Raw genomic sequence first — 21344 nt, 5'->3', positions numbered from 1 at the left:
TGAAATATTGAATAATAATATATTTATTACTCAGGCCAGCCATCTTGATATGTGCCTAAATCTGCCCAGATGATCAAGTAACTATGGGCCAGATGTCTGACCATTACATTTTGCGACTCGCGGATTGCGATTTTTAGTGAGTCGCAATTTACGAGTCACAAAATGAAATGTACTAATGTGTCTCAGACACATTAGGGATTGCCAATGGAGTCCCAATTGACCTGCCTGATTAATATTCATGATGGAGGTCACAATTTATGGACCATTGGGAATGGGCAATAACAAAGGGATGACGGCCTGCTGGGGACAGCAGACCACCATGTTTGAGTTTGCTTTTAAATAAAGCAACTTTTATTTTTTTTAATGCAGTCCATTTTCCTTAAAGGAACACAGGATGAGTTTCAAAAATAAAACTAAAACATTTCCATTTAATTTTTTAAGAGTAAGCAGTGGTCCCGGAGACCATTGTCTGCTCTTTTAAAAGGTTTTTTTCTGCCATTCAAACTTTTTTGTAAGATTTGGCCTTGGGGCAGGGTAGGGCCCCCCTCGGCTCCCCTCCCCTTACAAGAAAAACACAGACCTTGGGGATGGGGTCCCTAGGGCCAAAAGCAGCTTGGGAGGGGGGAGGTCATATGGCCCCTCCCTGGGGGTGGGATCCCCAAGGCTATAATAGACCTGGGGATATGGGGCCGTGCAGAATACATCAAAGAGTATTTAAAAGTATCTACTGAGAGCAGTGTACACTCTATGTAAAACTTGTCCAAAGAGACACTATTCACTCATACTACCAACAGCCTTCGTATTGAGCTGAAAACCTTACAGATACACCATCTTCTAAAGCGAAACAAGCCCAAGTACGCAGGTTAGTACCTTTGGCACACAGTCTTCTATGTTACGTAGGCATTGTTATGCTGAGAAGATTCTATCTAATAACTCAAGGCTGCTTACAATACTATCTACTATGTAGAATCTTTGGGCCAGATTCACAGAATTAACTTAAGGCAAAATCCTAAACCTACTACCATTTTGGTATTCACAGAAGGCACTTACTCATCAAGGAGTAAGTGCCTTCCGTGAATACCACAATGAATAAGTGCTTTCTGTGAATACCAAAATTAGTAAGTGCCTTCTGTGAATACCACAATGAGTAAGTGCCTTCTGTGAATACCAAAAGGAGTAAGTACCCTCTGCGAATACCAAAATGGTAGTAGGTTTAGGATTTTGTCTTAAGTTAGTTCTGTGAATCGGGCCCTTTGCCTTGTTGGAAACTTTTTCCGCTGAGCCAAAAAATTTGCGTGGAACATACTATACAGAACTCGTTAACTGTCATATGCACACAGAGTTACGCTTCGATGCCAAGATTTATAACGTGATCAATACCTCTACACACCTATGATGCATTAGAAGCACATCCGTTTTGTAAACACTAACACCCTCTACTTAAACAGAGGCTGTACAAAATTAGGTAGAAAAGTAATATGGTAGCTAACTGGCACTATGGAAACTATAAACCACACCAGCACACTCATAAGATGATGTCATCAGTGGTGTCATAGGTTATGTCATGAGTGATGCAATATGTGTGGTCTTAAGCAGTGGATGGCAGGGGCGCAAGTCATAGTTATTCAACTGGGGGTCTCTGGTTGGCAGAGGTAGGTACCACTGTCCAAATAGGGACCCTTGCTTATAGTCAGGGTAAGGAGGAACCGCTCTTTAGATACCCCTGCTCACCCCCTTGGTAGCTTAGCACGAGCAGTCGGGCAGGCAATGTGTTAAGTATTTGTACCACTCACAGTAACACAGTGAAAACAACACAAATGGACTCCACTAGAGTTTAGAAAAATAGAAGTATTTCATCTTAACTAAGACCAAAAAATCAACATTATTATTATTATTATTTGAAGTTTTATATAGCACATAGTTACCCTAGGGCATCCCAGCGCTTGTCCAGACGCCAACAATTAACAAGAGGCCGGTTCAGCAACGTCAAGCAGGAAACAGGTGAGTTTTGAGAAGTTTACAAAACCGAAGAGTACAAATCTCTGAGCGCAACCTCAGAGGAAGCGCGTTCCACAGGGTGGCTGTGTTGACCGAGAATCTTCTCCCGCCGGTACGGGCCCTTTTCACTCTGGGAATTTGGAGCAGATGTTTCTGATCAGAGCGCAACGCTCTATTAGCCTTGTAGGGCACAGTTAAATTCCTCAGGATAGTAGGTCCCTTCCCCTGAAGAATTTTATGCGCTGTGCAAAGAGCCTTGAATTTGACCCTTTCCCGCACCGGGAGCCAGTGCAGTGCCTTCAAAGCAGGTTTAGCTGACTGCATCCATGGCACATTCGTAAGCGGCCTTGCAGCAGCATTTTGGACCTGCTGAAGTTTATTAAACGTTGCTTCAGGGGCACCTAGAAAAATAGCATTGCTATAGTCTAGTCTTGATACAATAAGCCCCTGAATAAGCAACTTCCTGGATATCGGAGGAAGAAGAGGCAGGACTTTGCGAGCTGAACGGAGAAGACCAAAGCAGACTCCTGCCGTTTTTTTCACCTGAGTCCTGAAAGAGAGGTCTTGATCTAACCAGACCCCCAAGCTCTTAATCTCCTCTTTAGGACTCGGGGGCTCTCCCAGACAGCTAGGCCAGATAGTCGAAGGGAGTGAGGGAATCTTATGCCCTAGCAACATTATTTCGGTCTTAAAACCGTTCAACTTTAGAGCTGATTCACACATCCAGGTGTGAACTTTGGACATACAGGAGTGCAGCGAATCAGGATTATCCACCAGTTGGGATAGAGCGACCACCAGCTGAGTATCGTCAGCATAGCTGACGATTTTGATACCAAATGGGGCCACCACGTCCTCCAGGGGGGCCATATATACATTAAACAATGCAGGGCTAGGTGAAGAGCCCTGTGGCACACCACACTGGAAGTGGATAGATGCTGACCGGCATACACAGTTTAAGAATATGGTTTCAAAGGAGTTCTTAAGGTTGTGTTAAAATAATTCACTGTTGCGTGAAAATAGTTTACAGTTGCGTCACGTTTAGCCAACAGTACCTTTAGATGCGACAACGTTTCAAAACAGAAGCTGGTGCGGTGGAAAACAAGCGATGCGTCAGTCCTGAGACCCTGGGGAGGCGATGCGACAGCCCCGCTGGACACAGCGGACGTGTCGCAACGAATCCGGTCTGTATGGGGAGGGAGGCGATACCTTGTATGTATTCCGGTGCCTAGGTTCCATAGGGAGCGTGCCGCAAAGGCACAATGCGACGATCTTCGGGACGGCGCCGATCTCGGGTGAAGGCGGTGATGCGCAGCGCAGCGCCGATCTTCTCCTCTCGCGGCCCCTCGATGCGATGGCCCTGCGATGATACTCGCAGCAACGTGATGCAGTCCGCAAGCAAGCGGTGCGGCGATCTCACCCAGCGAGGACAGGCTCTGTGACAATATTCAAAGTGATGGTACTTTTCCCGCACCGGAACAATGCGTTCCGCAAGCGAAGGATGCGCTGGTTCTTGCAGCGCCAAGAGGCGCTGCGACGATCTCGATCTTCGCAGCAGCGGGAATTTCCTCGCACTGACAGGGATGCGCTCCGCAAGCGAGCGATGCGTGAACATTTACAGATAATCTTAGTATCTTGTTCTCCAGTTTTCCAAACAGCAGGCCACAACTTCCAGATGCCCCTCAGTCGGATTCAGCACTCAGGAAGGGCAGAACTCTCTCAGCAGAGTTCAGGGAAAGCTGGGAGTGAAGTCCTTTTGTTCCTTGGACTTCTTAACAGGAGGCCAGCTCACATGCCCTTGGAGATCTCTTCAAGCAAGGGGACAAAGCAACAACAAAGTCATTCCCATCTCCTTGGCAGCAAAGCGACTGCAGATTAGTCAAGCAAAGCAAAAGCAGGAAAGTCTTCCTTCTTCAGTCTTCCAGCTTTCTCCTTGGCAGAGGTTCCTTCATGATTCCAGGATGATCTAATTGTCTGTAGTCAGGGGTCCTGTACTTATACCCCTAAAAGTCTTTGTTCCCTTTGTGCGGGAGGGCTCTGAGCCCTGTCTGAACCAGTTCTGGGTGTTCCTTAAGCACTTTGTTTTCCTGGCTTCTCCTTTCCTTTCAGAGTGAGGGGCAGGGTCGTCAGCCGCCCCCAGCAGGAGGTGGAGCCAGTATTGTGGAAGGCAGGCACAGCCTTATTTAGGCCCAGGTGCTATCCCCTCCCACCACTCTAGATGCAGATGGAGCTATTCAGCCCAGGGAAGGCCCACTCAGCCTCTGGTAGCCACCCAGCCCCTGTCACTCACAAACCAGAGAGTCAATTCACAAACAGGCCAAGGCACACAGAAAGGTCAGACAAGAGAACAGCCAGTTTCTAAAAGTGCTGTTCTCAAACACAGGATTTAAAAACAACCTTTCCTCAAAGATGTGTTATTAAATTCTGAGTTCAGGGATACCACACTTGTATGTCCTATCTTGCTCCTATGGAAAGATATGCTGGTAGCCACTGTAGCCAGCATTCCCCATAATAGCCTATGGGGAGCAAGATAGCCTTACAACAGTGAAAAACGAAAATGGCTGTAATTTACTACCAGAGCATGTCACCTGCACTAGTACATACTCTACCTTTCACATATACTGCACCCTGCCCAAGGGGTTAACTTGGGCCTTCCATAGGGGTGACCAATGTGCACAGAAAGGGAAGGGTTAGGCCTGGTCAGTGGGGACACTGATCAGGAGGATATGGCAGTTCACAGACTGCACACAGGCACTGAGGTGGCAGGCCTGAGACACCATTTTAGGGCTACTCATGTGGGTGGCACAATCAGTGCTGCAGGCCCACTGGTAGCATTTGAATCACCAGCCCTGGCACTCTCAGTGCACTTTATTAGGGACTTCTCGGTAATACAAATATGCCAATCATGGATAACCAATCACAATAACAATTTATACAGGGAACACTTGCATGCACTTTGACACTGATGAGAAGTGGCAAAGTGCCCAAAGCATCTAAACCAGCAAAAGCGAAATCCAGCACAGCATCAAAAATACAGGAGCTAGAGGCAAAATGATAGGGGGAAACCACGCCAAGGATGCCAGGTCTAACAGTACGCATATATATATATATATATATATATATATATATATATATATAGTTGAAAATTTCATGTAAAAACATTAACATTTTGAATTAAAACAACACTGAAATTCACCACTCATGTTAACTCACATAACTAGAATTTGTCCTTCTGGGCCCTCCCCCACAAGTTCCAGGCAGTCAGGGTACAATACTCCTTCTCTACCTCAACCAGGAGGCATAAGGCTCACCTACACGTCTCTTCAGTTACTCCAGACCCTAAATTAGTTCCTAAGTTAGCCTATTCGGCCAAGGGGTAGTAGGCATTTCACTGTAGTCACAATTACGCCAAGGCTACAATTCCTCTTTGTCAACAAAGGTACCTCTCCTCTGCCACCATATTAAGAAACATGTAGGAGAGCCTCATGCCTCCTGATTTATGTGGACTCCTTTAATAATAGGGATTGATATGCAGGGAGTCCAAGCCCTGAAAAAAGCACAATGACCCACAATGGCATGTTGATTTCGGCTAAAACATATAGGCATAATTTTTGGATGCATAAACCATAAAGTTTCAAGATACATCCAGCGTTTGATTTTGTAACAATAACATGGATATCCATAGAATGAAGAAACATCTAGGGTTTAGCCATACTCATTTTTAACTGGACTGCATTTTTTAGAAAGGATCATTTATCTCAAGCTCCCAAATCTAATTTGGTTGAGCCCATCAGGTTGGTACTTGTAATGTTCCTTTCTCCCACTAGAATGCACTGACACGGTTTATAATGTATATGAATGCATTTATTCTCTTACAAGACACAAGGTATAAACTAAGGGCGCCGAGCGTCTAACATGCCGACTGCTCCGGTCGCCAACTGCCGATTTCTCCTTCGCGCCGTTTCACTTTCCACTTCCTGCGCATGCGCGCCTATGACGCTCTAGCCTACGGCGCATCGCGTAATCCCGTATGCGCCGATAGGCTAGAGCGCACACCACATATCTCCCCCCTTTACACAATACTAAACATAACATTTCCTCCCCAGGGTGGTGTCCTTCATAGTGTCCAAAGTCTATGTGGAGTGCCCGGGAGCTGGCACCAATCTAGTGTCCATTCATCACAAAGTCATTATAACGAGAGGGCACTACAACTGCCCTTCCGCTGCGGGTGTGTCTTACCGGCATGTTCTCTCTCACCGCTGTCTCTCCTTGGGACATCTCAGTTCCTCTCCCGCCTGTACTCGGCTCCGCACTCACTTGTATTGCTTCTCCGTCCATCGGCCTGGCTCTCCCCACTGCTATTCCATGGTCCTCCCTTATGCTTTCCTCTTGGACGTCTGCGCCGTACTCAGGGAGCGGGAGAGCCTCCTGGTGGTCCAAACTCCTCTCGATTTCCTCAGTCTTGGGCCAGACTAGGATTTTGTTTACCCTGGCCATTCGATCCTGCGACCAGACTCTGCCATCACTGAGGAGGGCCGCCCTGCCCCGCACCTCCTTGACTTGTAGCGGCTGGCTGAATTTGCTTTCGCCCTTCCTCTGTAAAGTAGGGAGCTTGATCCTCACCCACTCCCCTTCTTCCAGCTCTGTGTCCTTGGTGCCACGACGTTTGTTATAGTGTGCTGCGTAGATTTTCTGGGCCTTCTCCAGGTTGTGTTGCACCACGGCCGGGGACCACTTGCTGGTGATGGTCTTCTCCCTCCATGCTACGTTGTCCCTTGTGAAGGGATACCTGCCTCTTAACACTTGAAACGGGCTGTACCCCACCACTGAGGGCGTTATCCTGTAGGCCCATATCATGTTCATCATTTCTGTTTCCCAGTCCTTTCCTTGCGCTATTGCTGCCTGAATGGAGCCCATTAGCACTCTATTGAACCTCTCGACTTGACCATTGCATGCTGGATGGTATACTGCCGTGTGTCTTACTTCGATTCCGTTCCTCTTCATGTATTTCTTCCACTTATCTGACACAAACTGCGGTCCGTTGTCACTTAGGATGGCTAAATTTGCTTTCGCCCTTCCTCTGTAAAGTAGGGAGCTTGATCCTCACCCACTCCCCTTCTTCCAGCTCTGTGTCCTTGGTGCCACGACGTTTGTTATAGTGTGCTGCGTAGATTTTCTGGGCCTTCTCCAGGTTGTGTTGCACCACGGCCGGGGACCACTTGCTGGTGATGGTCTTCTCCCTCCATGCTAAGTACTCACCTACCCTAATGAGAGGAAGTACCCATGATGAAGCATGCCGTCAATTGACCAGTGAGGTGTCTCCTCTAATCTCTTTTGAAGACTCTTGTAGGATGGTGGGCAAGCCAAAGGATAGGAACGGAATGACTTGTGTGCCATTACACTCCTTGTGGGATAGATGTTACTTGATTGGGTATGTGCAATGGCAAAATAAATAAAAACTTTCATTTTCTATGGGTGTGAGAGAGTTGTAAGTCCAGTGACACTGTAGAGGGAAAAACACAGAGCTGACGTTGCCTTTTGGCTAGATTTGTGCTTTAGAAAGATCACATATATAATGTTGAGACTGCAAAGTCCTCTGCAAGGTAATGCACATTGACCCATGCCCTGCGTTCCCAACTGTACTGTTGACTGGATCCCTAATGCTGATTTTTGTGTCATCAAGAAAAATGGCTCATGCATGTGCGCCATGACATATGCCTGTCTCCTGGATTATGGTCTTGTTGGATCGGGAGGGATGTCCAAAGTTCTACCCTCATCTGCCTTCCCCAGGAGTTAAGCAGCAGGAGTGCGATGGTGGCAGCATGCTGTGTAGTGATCAGTAGAGGTGATCAGGTTCTTTTTAACCTGTGTCACTGGAGTGAAGTCTACCTGCTCACCCACCCTTTTAAAGTTCCACTGCTGTGAGTTTAAGTCACCCATTACCCTACATTGGTTGGATGTGAAGTGCTATGCAGCACAAGAGTAGTGACTGTGCTGAATGTATCTGTGCCTTGGAAGGGTACAGTACAGGGATGGAGTAGTGCGGTGTAGTGTACGCATGATGAGTGTGAGCTGGATGGATGTATACTTGTGAGGGATTCATTACATTAAGACCTAGTGCTGTGCAGTGCATGTGTGGTGAAAGCATGTGCTGAATGTCAGTGTGCTTGCACAAAGTACACTACATGAAGAGTGAAGTGTTGTGCAGCACATGCATGGTGAATGTGTGTGCTGGCAGTGTGTGTGTTTGCAAGTAGCACACCACAGCACAATACAGAAAGGCTACAGTATTGAGCAGTACGGCCAGAGTAAATGTGTGTGTGTGTGTCTGGTGTGGCATAATAGATGGAGGTAACAGTACTGGACAGTGTGTGTACTGTGCACATATATTGAATGCAAGTGTACCTGCAATGGTACATTATATGTAGGATGCTAGGTTCCGTTTCGGGAAAGCCAGACCTGCATGGTGAGGAAATGAGGATTACAGGACAGATTTGCGTATTGTATTGCTGCATTACCATGAGGCGGTTGGGACACATTATAGAAGGGAGAGAGAGGCTACCTCTGTACACTTGAAAGGTTTCTCTTTGATTCAGTGACAGATCACAAGTAAGGGGCCTGAACGCATCTCAGGAAAGGCTATGAGGGTGATAAGGGAATCATAAAGAGTGGGACTGGGATTAACCTTTTGATGTACGTATCAATGTGGCTGACATCCAGGTGTGAACTCTAGTCACTCGTGTGCCCTGTTTTATCTGCTGCGGAGTCTCTCCTACTGTGACAGACTACTGTGACAGATCACATTTGGTGTCTGGAATCAGACTAGAAGAAGGGGAGGTTGAGACCCCAGAAAGTGTCATCTGCCAAGCGGCCAAATGGACTGTGAGAGAAGGGATATCTCTGCATGTCCTCTGCCTGTGACAAGGACTGAGGGCAAAGAAGTGTGGGTCTCCCTGTTGGGTGAGGGGACATCACCCAGGGAATCCAAGACCACCTGCCCTGCAGCAACAGTGCCGGCCTGCTGACCAATACCAGGGTGCCCTATGAGGGAGAGTAGAGCGTTGGAGGCAGTGACGCCCAGAAGGGAGCCCTTTTGAGAGGACACCTGGTGTGAGGCGATGGCTGCTGCATTGAGAGGGTCGTTGCCCATGTGCAGAATCAGCTTAGTGAAACCCTTTTGTCAGGAGAGGGCTTCTGTGAAGATAACCGAAAGCAAAGTGCAGGAAACCTGAAGCCCTTAATGCAACGCTGGGGCGACCCCGTATGCAAGGTGGGGCCGCGATGGAAGTGAACACTGCCAACAGGTGCCAAGGCCATTGCTGGGCCTAGTGGTGACCCCGTATGCTAGGAAGGGTATGGTGAGGAGCGCTGAACTTACCTTGGAAGAGTAAGTGCTGGAGCACCTCAGATCAATGCTGGAAATGGCCATGCTAGTTCTCAGATAGTCCATGCATGCTGGGTCCTGCCGCACCTCCCACGGGCAGTCAACATGACCAAACAGGACTGGAGCAACACAAGTGTCTGCGGTTGGGTGCACCCTTTGAGACGCTGGACACTGCCTCGCTGCTGGAGTGGGTAAGACTTGATCGCCTAGAGCCCTGTGGAACTCACTGCTCTAGGTGCTGCGGCACCACAGACACTTCTGACTACTTCCTAAGAGTCAGAGTGGACTCTTGAGGCAGGCCTACTAGTGAGGATTCTCTGGATGTGACCATCAGTGAATTGGGAATAACTCTGTAAATGTCACGAAGAGAGGGTGGGACAGGGACATGCCAAAGAAACACTAGAGCCCCAACCTCAAGGAGGGGATTGGGTTATTGCTTATAAATGTCGTATTCCTACTACGATGGAGCAGAGTTAGAAATAAAATACTTCTTTTTAATATAAAAATAAGTATCTGACTTGCCATTGATTTATTTTGATTCCTGTGTGCTTTTTGACTACGAGTCATGTTCACTAACCTGTACCCGCCCTTTCCCCTGAGGGATCATTGGACTGCTCGACCACACCTACCACTGAGTCAAGTGCAGAAGGGGTACTTGGCCCAGTTGCTCAGAATCCGTAGTAGTCAGGTCTCAGGACATAAGGAGTAAAAGGCCTCAACCCCCACAGTTGGTACCAGTAACCCCTGCATGCCCCATGGCCCTCAGACAGGGGTTCAGACAGATATATAATACTTATACATACAGACCAAGAGAGTGAGGGAGAGATATCGGCACATCAGGCTTTTCCTGTTGCTCCTGTACCTCGAAAAACATCATCAGATGCTCTTATGGGAAGAATCAAGTCAACCACTGTTGATTATCTGGAACCTGCAGGTCCTGCATTTCAGCAAAGCAATATCCCCCACTAAACTTTCCTATCCCTACAGCATTTTTATTTTGCGCACTAACTAGAACTATTCTGTATTCTCTCTTCCCTGTGATACTGCTAACTTTCTAGATTCACTTTCTATAAACACCAACATTGGACAGAATAGTCTTGTCATTATTCATCAAACTATGCAGTAAACAGTGTGAATTTAAGTGAAAACATAGAGCCTTATTTAGAGTTTGACAGACTAGATACTCAGTCACAAATGTGGCGGATATCTTGCTCCTTAATACAAGTGCAGTATAGCCTATGCCACTTACAACACAGCAGACGGGATATGAGAGCAGTAAATAAGGCCCATAGTTTCTAAATACACTTTACCTGGAATGCTCTCTAGTTTTCTCCGAAGCTCCTCATTTTCCTGCTGAAGTGACATGACCTCCTGCTCCAGCTCTTGACATCGTGGACAATATCCTTCCTCCTCATCCTCATCATCCTCTTCTGGAAGAGTGGAAGATGAGGGATGGCCATGGGATTCCGAGGTTGCCGGCGATGTCCATCCACCCATTGTGTGCGCTGGGGATGTCAAGAGAGGATCCACATCTGTCAAATGCCTGAACTCATTTAACGAAGAGTTATTCTGAGAGGGAATGTTTTCTGCCAGTAAGTAGTTTTGAAGGGACTCTGTAAAGACCCGAAGAAAGGCTGAGGTTTGTTGTTTTTTCTCTATGTACTGCATCTCTATGCTTACACCATTTGAAGTCTGGCTCTGCAGCCCATTCCTGCGCTGGCACTGCTCTTGCCTTCCATTGTAGCCTGAGCCCTCCTGCTTTACGCTGTATATTGTTGACTGAGACTGGTTGGATTCAAGTAGTTTGCCACTGCAATTTAAAAGTCCAAGAACTCTGCTGCATTGCTTGGCAAAGGCGTCCAGGATCATATGACTCTCTAAAAAGGAGAGGAAAAGAGTAAATAATAAATAATCCACACAAAAGATGACAATGCACATAAAGAAGGTTAAAGCATAACTTAAGTCATGACATCAATTATATGACTGTCCCTCTGTTTTAGCTTTTTGGAACTCTGTTTGGGTTATCTGCATGCGTATATTTCATTGTTCTGTTCCCTTATCATTCTTAAATGTGTTTTTAGGATCTGCTTCAGTTGATATTGATATTGCTCCTTCTAGTGTTAGATTACTGGATCTTTTTATTGCTATTGCGTTTAAAGTAATTTTATCTTGTTGGAAGGATAATTCCAAATTACCTGTTCATACTTGGTGGAACTTTGTATGTGATGAACATAGGATTTCTATTGCTTCCTCCTCTTCTGTCTCCTCTAAAATTAAATCTGATCTTATTTGGCTCCCCTTCTCCAACTATCTTTCATCACCCCCTTCTCTCTGATTGCTGGGCCTGTTTATCCACTATTTCTCTTCCCTCCTTCTTTCTTTCTCCTTTCTCCTTTCCTTTTCTCTCTTTCCCTTCTCTTTTCTTCTCTCATTTTCTCTCTTCTCTCTCCCTATCTTTTCATTTTCTTCCTTTTACAAATGAACCATTATTTTATAGCTTTTTCTTTGCATCACATTGTATCACTTGGTTCTACTGTATTATTATGTGTTCTTTGCTTTGTACTTTCTTTTAACAAAATAAAAATTTCTTAAACTGAAAAAGCATTACTTAAGTCGTGGTGCTTCCATTTTAAGTGCGTTAAATCTCACATCCGGTTTCATTGTTTTCATATTACTAGAGTAAATGTTGAGCATGAAAAATAATAAATCAGGTTACGTTTTTGAGAGGATGGCTCGATCAGTGTGGCTGATCACCATTTAAGCAAGTAGAAAGTATAACTTTGCCATATTTGAATATTTGTGCCTTCTAAGTTACTTAAAGTGTGGGGTGGCCAAGGTCATTAATGTTTACTTTAAAGAGAAAAACACATTCTCGTCTCTATTACAACTACGAAAAATATATTGACTCTTGCTTAGGCCCCTCTCTTGTGAACATCAACTCACCTTCCCATTAGTTAGGTAAGGCGCACTCTGCAGTCTTTGTAATGCCTATAACAGTAACAAGTTGCAGCCTAAGTTGAGTTTTCCAGTTCAGCTAAAAAATCATTTGTTCGGGAAAATGTCTTCCACTTCACAAATGCATGCTAGCTAACCTGCCAGGACTGGTGGTGCGATCATGGGCTAGAGCTAAGAAAGACTAGCTCCCATCAGCTCCAGCCTGGTGACATTTGAAGAGAAAACCCACCCATTATACTTGGAAACCCGCATGAAATAATCACGCTGTCATCAGATATGAGTGAAACAGATTCCCAATTGCCCCCATCTTGGAAAAAACCCACATTGTAAGGTCTTAAAAGGTTCTGTGCAGGAGGCCTTGCGCAGCCGACCATAGGTCAGTAGAAGTTTGGTATGTTTGGACGGCGGGGTAAGAGTCCTCTGTTTTGTAGGTGTTGAGGCTTCCCCCCTAACTCTGTGTGTGCAACAGTTGTGGCTGCCTTATGATGTTACCAGGAGTATTTATGGTGGGCGCCGCTGCGGTTGTTTTTGCCCTTGTTTTGTCCAACATTTGTGCCTGTTTGATATAACTTTGGTTTTTTCCTTGTTTTCCTTGTTTTGTTGAGAATTTGTGCCCGTTCTGTATAATTTTTATTTCCCCCGTGTTGTGGTTCCTTCCTTGTTGTCCGCCTACCTCGCCGCCCTCCGCCCGCCCTTCCCGTCACCGCCGCTTTTCCCCGCCCCTTTTTCTATTCTGTACCCTCCCCGCTCCCGCCTCCCAGCTGCTCCGCCCACCCGCGCACTTCGCCTTAAATGGCGACCGTGCGAACGCGCAGCGGTCACGCGCAGCGGACACGCCGATTGTGCGCCGAAGGCGCGCCAAAGGTAAGCCCGTCTACGCCCGTCCGCGCCTGGACCGCGCCCAGTGCCAGGACCCCTGGCCCACGAAGACCCCAACCGACCCGCCTGACGTACTCCGCCGCCACCCTCACCGCTCTCAACACCGGTCGACTCCCAGAATGCCATCAAGCCTCTCCACGACGTACCCACGGACCCTTCAGCTGCCACGCCTGCAAGTTCACCTGCATCCGGACCTGCCTCGCACCAGCACCCACCAAGCCGAACACCAGCAGCACCCACCTCAAGTGCATCCTACTCAACACCCGCTCCGTCCACAGACATGCCATCGAACTCTGGAACCTCCTCGACACCACAGCTCCAGACGTTGCCTTCCTCACGGAGACCTGGATGAACGCCTCTTCAGCTCCCGACATCGCCATCGCCATCCCAGAGGGCTACAAGATCGTCCGGAGGGACCGAAACGCCAACCAGATGGGAGGAGGCATCGCCATCATCCACAGGAGCACCATCCGTCTCACGACCAGCACCGACAACTCCCTGACCACCGCCGAACACCTGCATTTCCAGATCCACACCAACCCGAACACCACCCTCAGAGGCACCCTGATCTACCGACCCCCTGGACCACGCACACAATTCAGCGAGGACATCGCCGACTTCGTCAGCCCACATGCCCTCCCCTCCGCTGACTACATCCTCCTGGGAGACCTCAACTTCCATCTGGAGAACAACAACGACCGCAACACCAGCACCCTGCTCGACAACCTCGCCAACCTGGGACTCAAGCAACTGGTGTCCACCCCCACCCACCTCGCCGGACACACACTCGACGCGGTCTTCTCATCCAGCAAGGACATCGACTTCAGCCACGCCACAGAGCTTCAATGGACGGACCACAGCTGCGTCCACTTCACCTTCAAGAAAACAACGACTCACCACCACCAGCAACAGGCCGCCCGCAGAAGCTGGAACAAGATCACAGCAGACCAGCTCGCCACCTCCCTGAGCCAGCACCCTCCTGCCAGCTCAGCGAACCCCAGCCAGGCCGCCGACAACCTCACGAAGTGGATCAGCAACTGCGCGGACGAACTCGCCCCACTGAGGACCCCGCCCAGCAGACCCGGCAGCAAGAAAGCCCCATGGTTCACCGACGAACTCAAGAGCTCCAAGAAGAACTGCCGAGCCCTCGAGAAAGTCTGGAGAAGGGAACCGACACCGGACAACAGGACCTCCTTCAAACTTGCCACCCGGAAACACCACCAGCTGATCCGCGCCGCCAAGAAAACAGCATTCAAGGACCGGTTGGACAACAACGCACACAACTGCAAGGAACTCTTCAACATCGTCAAAGAGCTTTCCAACCCCAGCGCAGGAAACAACGACATCACCCCATCGCAAGACCTCTGCAACTCCCTGGCTTCATACTTCCACAACAAGATCGCGGACATACACAACAGCTTCAACAACCAACCAACGCACACCATGACCGAACAACCACCCCCCACCACCACCCTCCACGCCTGGACCCCGATCAGCACCGAAGACACCATCCGCACGATGAACTCCATCCACTCCGGATCACCGACCGACCCCTGCCCTCACCACGTCTTCAACAAGGCCGACGCTGTCATCGCACCCCACCTGCGAGACATCATCAACACATCCATCGACACCACCACCTTCCCCGAGAGCTGGAAACACGCCGAACTCAGCGCTCTACTCAAGAAACCAACAGCGGACCCCACCGACCTCAAGAATTACCGCCCCATCTCGCTCCTCCCGTTTCCAGCCAAAGTCATCGAGAAGACCGTCAACAAGCAGATGGCCGCTTTCCTCGAGACGAACGGATCCCTCGACCCCTCACAGTCCGGCTTCCGAGCCAACCACAGCACCGAGACCGCCCTCACCGCCGCCACCGATGACATCCGAGCCCTGATGGACAACGGAGAAACAGCGGCCCTCATCCTCCTGGACCTCTCCGCGGCATTCGACACGGTCTGCCACCGCACCCTAGTACGGCGCCTCAGCAACGTCGGAATCCAGGACAAGGCGCTGGAATGGATCATCTCCTTCCTCGACGGGAGAACACAGAGAGTCCGCCTACCACCGTACAAGTCCGAGGCCACCGAAGTCATCTGCGGCGTCCCCCAAGGATCATCTCTGAGCCCCACCCTCTTCAACGTCTACATGAGCCCCCTCGCGGCCATCGTACGCAAACACAACCTCAGCATAATCTCCTACGCCGACGACACCCAGCTGATCCTCTCCCTGACCAACGACCCCGCCGCCGCCAGAGCCAACCTGCACGAAGGGATGAAAGAGGTAGCCGAGTGGATGACGACCAGCCGCCTGAAACTGAACTCGGACAAGACGGAGGTCCTCATCCTGGGCTCTTCTCCCTCCGCCTGGGACGACTCCTGGTGGCCTCCCGCCCTGGGCTCCGCACCCAAACCGACAGACCATGCACGCAACCTGGGCTTCATCCTGGACTCCTCCCTCTCCATGACCAGGCAAGTCAACAACGTCTCCTCTGCATGCTTCAACATCCTACGCATGCTACGGAAGATCTTCTGGTGGATCCCCACCGAGACCAGGAAGACCGTCACCCAGGCCCTCGTCACCAGCCGACTGGACTACGGCAACGCCCTCTACGCCGGTACCACCGCCAAGCTCCAGAATAGACTCCAGCGGATCCAGAACGCCTCAGCCAGACTCATCCTCGACATCCCACGAACCAGCCACATCTCCGGACATCTGAGAGACCTTCACTGGCTCCCCGTCACCAAAAGAATCACCTTCCGCCTCCTCACCCACGCACACATAGCCCTACACGACCAAGGCCCGAGCTACCTCAACAGCCGAGTCAACTTCTACGCTCCCAAACGCCACCTCCGATCAGCCAACCACGCCCTCGCCGCCGTCCCCCGCATCCGAAGAGCGACTACAGGAGGAAGGTCCTTCTCCTACCTGGCCGCCAAGACCTGGAACTCCCTCCCGACCGACCTGCGCCTGACCCAAGACCACCTCTCCTTCAGGAAGAAGCTGAAGACCTGGCTGTTCGAGCAGTAGCGGCTCCCCCCCCCAGCGCCTTGAGACCCTACGGGTATGTAGCGCGCTTTATAAGTGTCACTGATTGATTGATTGATTGATTGGTGCCAGAACAGAAGGGGCGGGGTTGTAATAAGTTGATGTGAAGGTGTTACGAGTAATAAACAGCCCTGTTCCAGCATCCCGGTGTGCTGCCCATTACTGCTAGGCCAGAGCACAACATTTGAACTATTTAAAGTTAGGACCATATACAAGACTGGTTGTATCACCCATAAAGCCATTCCCACCTGCACCCCTCACTACGTAGCAAACAAACTCAAAATATCAGGTGGCTCTAGACTGTCACGAAATGCTGAAAATCTTCTGCTAAAACCTCCACTATGAAGGCATGGAGTGGTACCATGCTTAATTTGCAAAAGAATAAGTCCTGGGCCCTATAGTTTTTTTCAGAAGCCAATGGCCCTCGTTATTGCATGTTGTGGTGCAAAATACCAAGGCTGCTGCATAGTCCTAATCTTGCCTCATTTTTTTTGTTTAAATCTTTTGTATTGACATTTTTGCATAAACTTCCCGAACAAGCACATTCGAGAAGTGGCATCATACATCTTTATAGCATTAGGATTATGCCGCTCATGGTACAGCATTCTAATAGCTTGTGGCTGTGACAGCTCAGAATATTACTTGGAGAGAGTCATTACCCTAGCAAATCTGACTGTGGTGAGACATTGTGGTATCCAATGTATCTATCTTCTGGACATGATGCCTCACTCATTTGAACTGTGGTAGTAGGTTACAACAAAATGGGGACAAAGCAAACAAATCAGGGGAAGGGTGATTGCCTGAGACCTGTTGCCTGACATGTTGTCCAGTGAGATTCCTGTCAGTTATAGCTGCCGGAGTCTAGCCTATGTCCGAGGAACTCTGTACGTCCTGGGCCTCTACGTGTGCTCCTATTGAACCCTAGTGTTGGATATTTTGACGCCGCGTCTCCCCTTGTGTTTCCTCTTCGACTGCCATTAGGCCTTGTAGGTCGGCTAATATGGCCTCCCAGTTACTAGCCAACGGAAACTTGCACAGCCCCAGCATCTCTTCTCTATGAAGGGACACCCCTATGCCCTAGCCCAGTTGACCAGTGATGGCTGCCAGGCTATTGCGTGGGGAGCTATCGGGAGTTCCATCTTTTGGTGATTAAGCGTTTCGCAATAACTAGGACCAAGTCTGAAATACAGGAGGAGGCTCTGTTTTTCTTATTTCTACTAAAGAGGTGTAAAATGTAAGTCTCCCATAGGAAGGGGATGGCAGGTGCTGTGGGCCAATGTAGCTGCTACGTAAGTCCACTATTTGCCTAGAGCAGGGCAAAAGTGGAATCTGGGGCAGGCTGCGTCAGTCCGGTGAAAATACTTTTTGATCTTGTCTGTGGCGAAGTATGCCCTGTGATGTATGGAAAATTGAATCTGCTTGAATCGCTGATTACGAGGGACATATGTCGGACCCTCCAAAGCAGTCACCTATTCTTTGTCCATGAGTGTGTGTCCCAAATCATCCTCCCAGTGCTGTCTCTGGGGGGGTCAGGGCAATTGCTGTGTGTTGGAGTAATGATGACGCAAGCCAACGAGTCAGGTGTCCCCCGTCTCCCATTACATGCAGGTATTGAATTGTGTGGTGCATTGGGTGGTTCAGAGGCCAGATTGACCCACTTGGATCACAGAGAGGCTATGAGTGCAAGATGTAGTAGGAATTGTCCAGGCTGCATACTTACATCAGATATAAGCTCTGAGTAAGGTATGAGGTAGCCTTCAAGAAAAAGGTCCCTTGTGTCCTGAATACCACCTGTGTCCCAGCTACGCAGTTCACTGCCTTGGTGTATGTGCTTCCTCGTGGTGGCCCCAGTAAGGGGATAGTTGAGGAGTACAGTAGTGTCTTTAGTGGGAAAGAGGCATCTGTGGTAGCATTTGTATGCTATCTTGAGTAATAATGACCCCAGGTCCCCAAGTTTCACACATGGATGAAATGCGCTAAGTAAGGCGAAGTGTGAAACTGGGGGTTGCAAAGAGGCTTTATTTGTCAGATGTTGGGAAGACAGCCCAACATCTGACAAATCCCCTGCAGCAGTGAGGCTAGACAATAGTGTTCAAAATTGGGTACTGCTAGTTCTCCCTGCCCTGTTAGCAGGTATAGTTTCCCCCAAATGAAATCCCTGATCGTCCTTTCCCACTTACGTAAATAGGGGGGGAATTAAAATATGTAGTGTAGTGAAGAAATAAAGGAGGTGAGGAGGATCACCATCTTTGTGAGGGCAACTCTACCCAAGACGGCTAACAGGAGGGTCTTCCAGAAGCCCATTTGTCTTAATCCCACCTCATGCTTCCTTAATCCACCAACATACACTCCCAGCCATTTTATTTCACTACTGCTTTCTCCCTTTGTCACTGTTTTTCCATATTTCTCTTCCTCCTTCTTTCCCCCTTTGTCCTTTTTCTCTCTTCACTTAGTTCAAAGTCTGAGTCTGATGAGGAAAAATAAGTGGTGGTCCATAAAAATGAGTGCCGGCGGGCCCTACCTCAAATTAAGCACTGGTGTGGTAGCGACGGTAGGCTGAATAGATTTTCAGATTTCTTTGGCAGAACTAACCTGTGTGCTCTAAATTTACAAGCCCTGGTGATGGCTCTTTAATTAACAGACGGGTCCAAATGGCATTACACTAAAGCATTGAGACCAGGGAAACTTCTTTACTGAAGTCTACATGGAATAACACCAACTCACTATTTTACATCACAGTAATTTCTGCTATAGTAATTTGCCTGTTTTGAAAATTCGCCTCTTTGAATTATTTTTTGTTATTTACTGTGTGATCCTCACAAGCACTATTTTTTTAACATAATAATACGAGCCGGATTAAAAACTTTTATTTGAAATTACTAGTTTCTGGTGACTACAGGTTTACATTATGTGTACAAGTCCACAATTGTTTTTAAACAATATTTTCTCAAATAATAGTAAACCTTTTTATACTTGATTACCCATGTTTGCCGAAAGGTCGACTAGGTAGCTCTTGCTGTGCCTAACTACTCATATTCAAGACAGTCACTTCCACCATGCAACCGTTACCTAGAAGACAAGATTATGTTTACAGGTGGGGAACACAAAATACAAAACCAGGATATCTCATACTGAAAAAAAACAGAAATCTAAGAAGGAAAAAGGCAAATAACCTTCTTCTGCTAGGCATCCATGATCTGCAACTCTATCCCAATCGGTGCTTAATTTGTAAAAAAATAAGTGCCAGGACTCTCGTCAGGAGGCCAATGCAGCTTGCACCACACATTGCCCCATGCCATGCTGCCGATAATATCGACAACACAACTAATAAACCTCACACTCCTACAAGCGTGACAATTCCTACTATTTCAAACCCCAAAGCTATAGGAATGGCTTTGGCGGCAGGTAATAGTTATTTATAATGAATATAGCATCAATGATTAAGTGTTGTTGTGGTCATCTCTAAATTAGCTAGACAAGGCCACTTTGTGGCAGGCTATCACAAGCTCCGGTGCTGACAATTAAGTGCCAGTGCTGAGCAGTGGAAACCACCGGCTCAAACTAAGCACTCAATTCCCAACATGGATTCAACAACCGTCTTCACTCCTCAGCATCACAAAGGAACTTAAGATCATCCTCTTCAGAGAATACATTGCCATATGTCACCATGCTAAGTTCTTTACTCACACAAATGCCACTAAAAAGAACACTCTCAACTCTAAACAGTCCAATTTAACCACACTTGTAACCCTCTCACTTGTACAGCGCTCTGTTGCTGTACAGCTAGATTCCTGCTTTATTACTTATAGACATAGTATCAGTTAAATAACATTTTACCAGTAAACCAATGCTGTCATGACTAATGTGAAAGGTATACATATAGTTAGTATCTATGATTAAGAAAGGTTACTTTATAGAGAAGAATTCACTGTTGACAAGTGGAGAAGTAGGCACCATCGCAACTTAATTTCCAAGCCTATTGGTGTCTGCCCAGTTTAGAGTGGGGAGCAGAACCAGACTATGAAAAGGTTTTCATGAATAAGATACGTCTCATCTCTTTTATTGATGTACAGAATTACTTTTTGTTTAATTTGTATATTTAAGGAACTTACCAATAATCCGAAAGTGTTTCCTGGCAGTAACCCATACGTAGACGGGGCGGGGCAACCAGGTACAGAGAATCAAAGTTCCAGATTGAGCCGCCAAGTCTTTAGATATTTTTGGATCTGACAATACATTATTTGTGGAGGCTAAAGAGGTCAATAAAATGGAACTTTGGCCTCCATGACAAAAGGCTGTGGCTATTGATGGCATGAATGCCAATGCGGATGACCATTAAAATGGCTCTTTTGGCTAAAGGGAGCCAGTGCAAGTCTTTGGTGTGGTTTGTATGCTGAGCACAGCATCTAAGGAAGAAAACATAATTTTTGCACAATGTGTGAATGAGCCACATGAAATCTAGGAACAGCAAGGTAGAATGAATTACAGTTATCCACAACAGATGCAAAAACAACCTGTATGACAGTTATTTGGCAGTAGAAAGGAAAAAAGAAAGTATTTCTTTCAGAATGAGGAAACATGCGATCATCTCTTTGCCAATCTTTAGAGCCAAAAAAGTTGGACATGAAACTGGAAACCAAGATAGCTGTCACAAGCCAATGAGGTAGGTGTTGAACCTCATTCAAAGGGCCAGCATTTCAAAGGCAAACTTGTTATGAAGTATAAAGACTCCTGTGTCTTCAAAATAAAGCTTGAGCGAGTTCAGTGGTCATCTAGTCACTCTAAATTTCACCAGAGTGGCCACTGTTTTACTTTGAAGCCTGATGATGCTGAACCAAGCATCACCTGCATAAGGAAGCACAGATGCTCAAAGAAATAATGAGAGTAATAAAAAAAGCGGCACTGGTGTTTAATAAAGCAGGACTCCAGAGGAGCTCTGTGCAAAACCATAGGGGATGAAGTAGGAGAGATGGTTATTTTGTAAATGTTTACACAGAAGATCTTTGTCCAAGAAAAACTGAAATGGAAAACTGGCTACATTTCTTGAAACCTCTCTCTGACGATTGGATGAGAGCACTAAATA

At 47.6% G+C, this 21344-nt stretch overlaps 1 protein-coding gene across 1 annotated transcript in view; it reads right to left on the bottom strand.

Annotated features, from left to right (window-relative positions):
- The window catches only part of BEND4 (BEN domain containing 4), a 305504-nt gene that overhangs the window by 239169 nt on the left and 44991 nt on the right, over positions 1–21344 (bottom strand). Inside the window, exon 2 of the mRNA XM_086962698.1 lies at positions 10690–11256. Coding sequence (XP_086818824.1) covers positions 10690–11256 — 567 coding nt within the window. The remainder of the gene's footprint in view (positions 1–10689; positions 11257–21344) is intronic.

Source organism: Lissotriton vulgaris, chromosome 3_1 (genome assembly GCF_964263255.1).
Source record: "Lissotriton vulgaris chromosome 3_1, aLisVul1.2, whole genome shotgun sequence".
NCBI classification, from domain to species: Eukaryota; Metazoa; Chordata; class Amphibia; order Caudata; family Salamandridae; genus Lissotriton; species Lissotriton vulgaris.
This window is presented reverse-complemented; position numbering and strand designations above follow the sequence as displayed.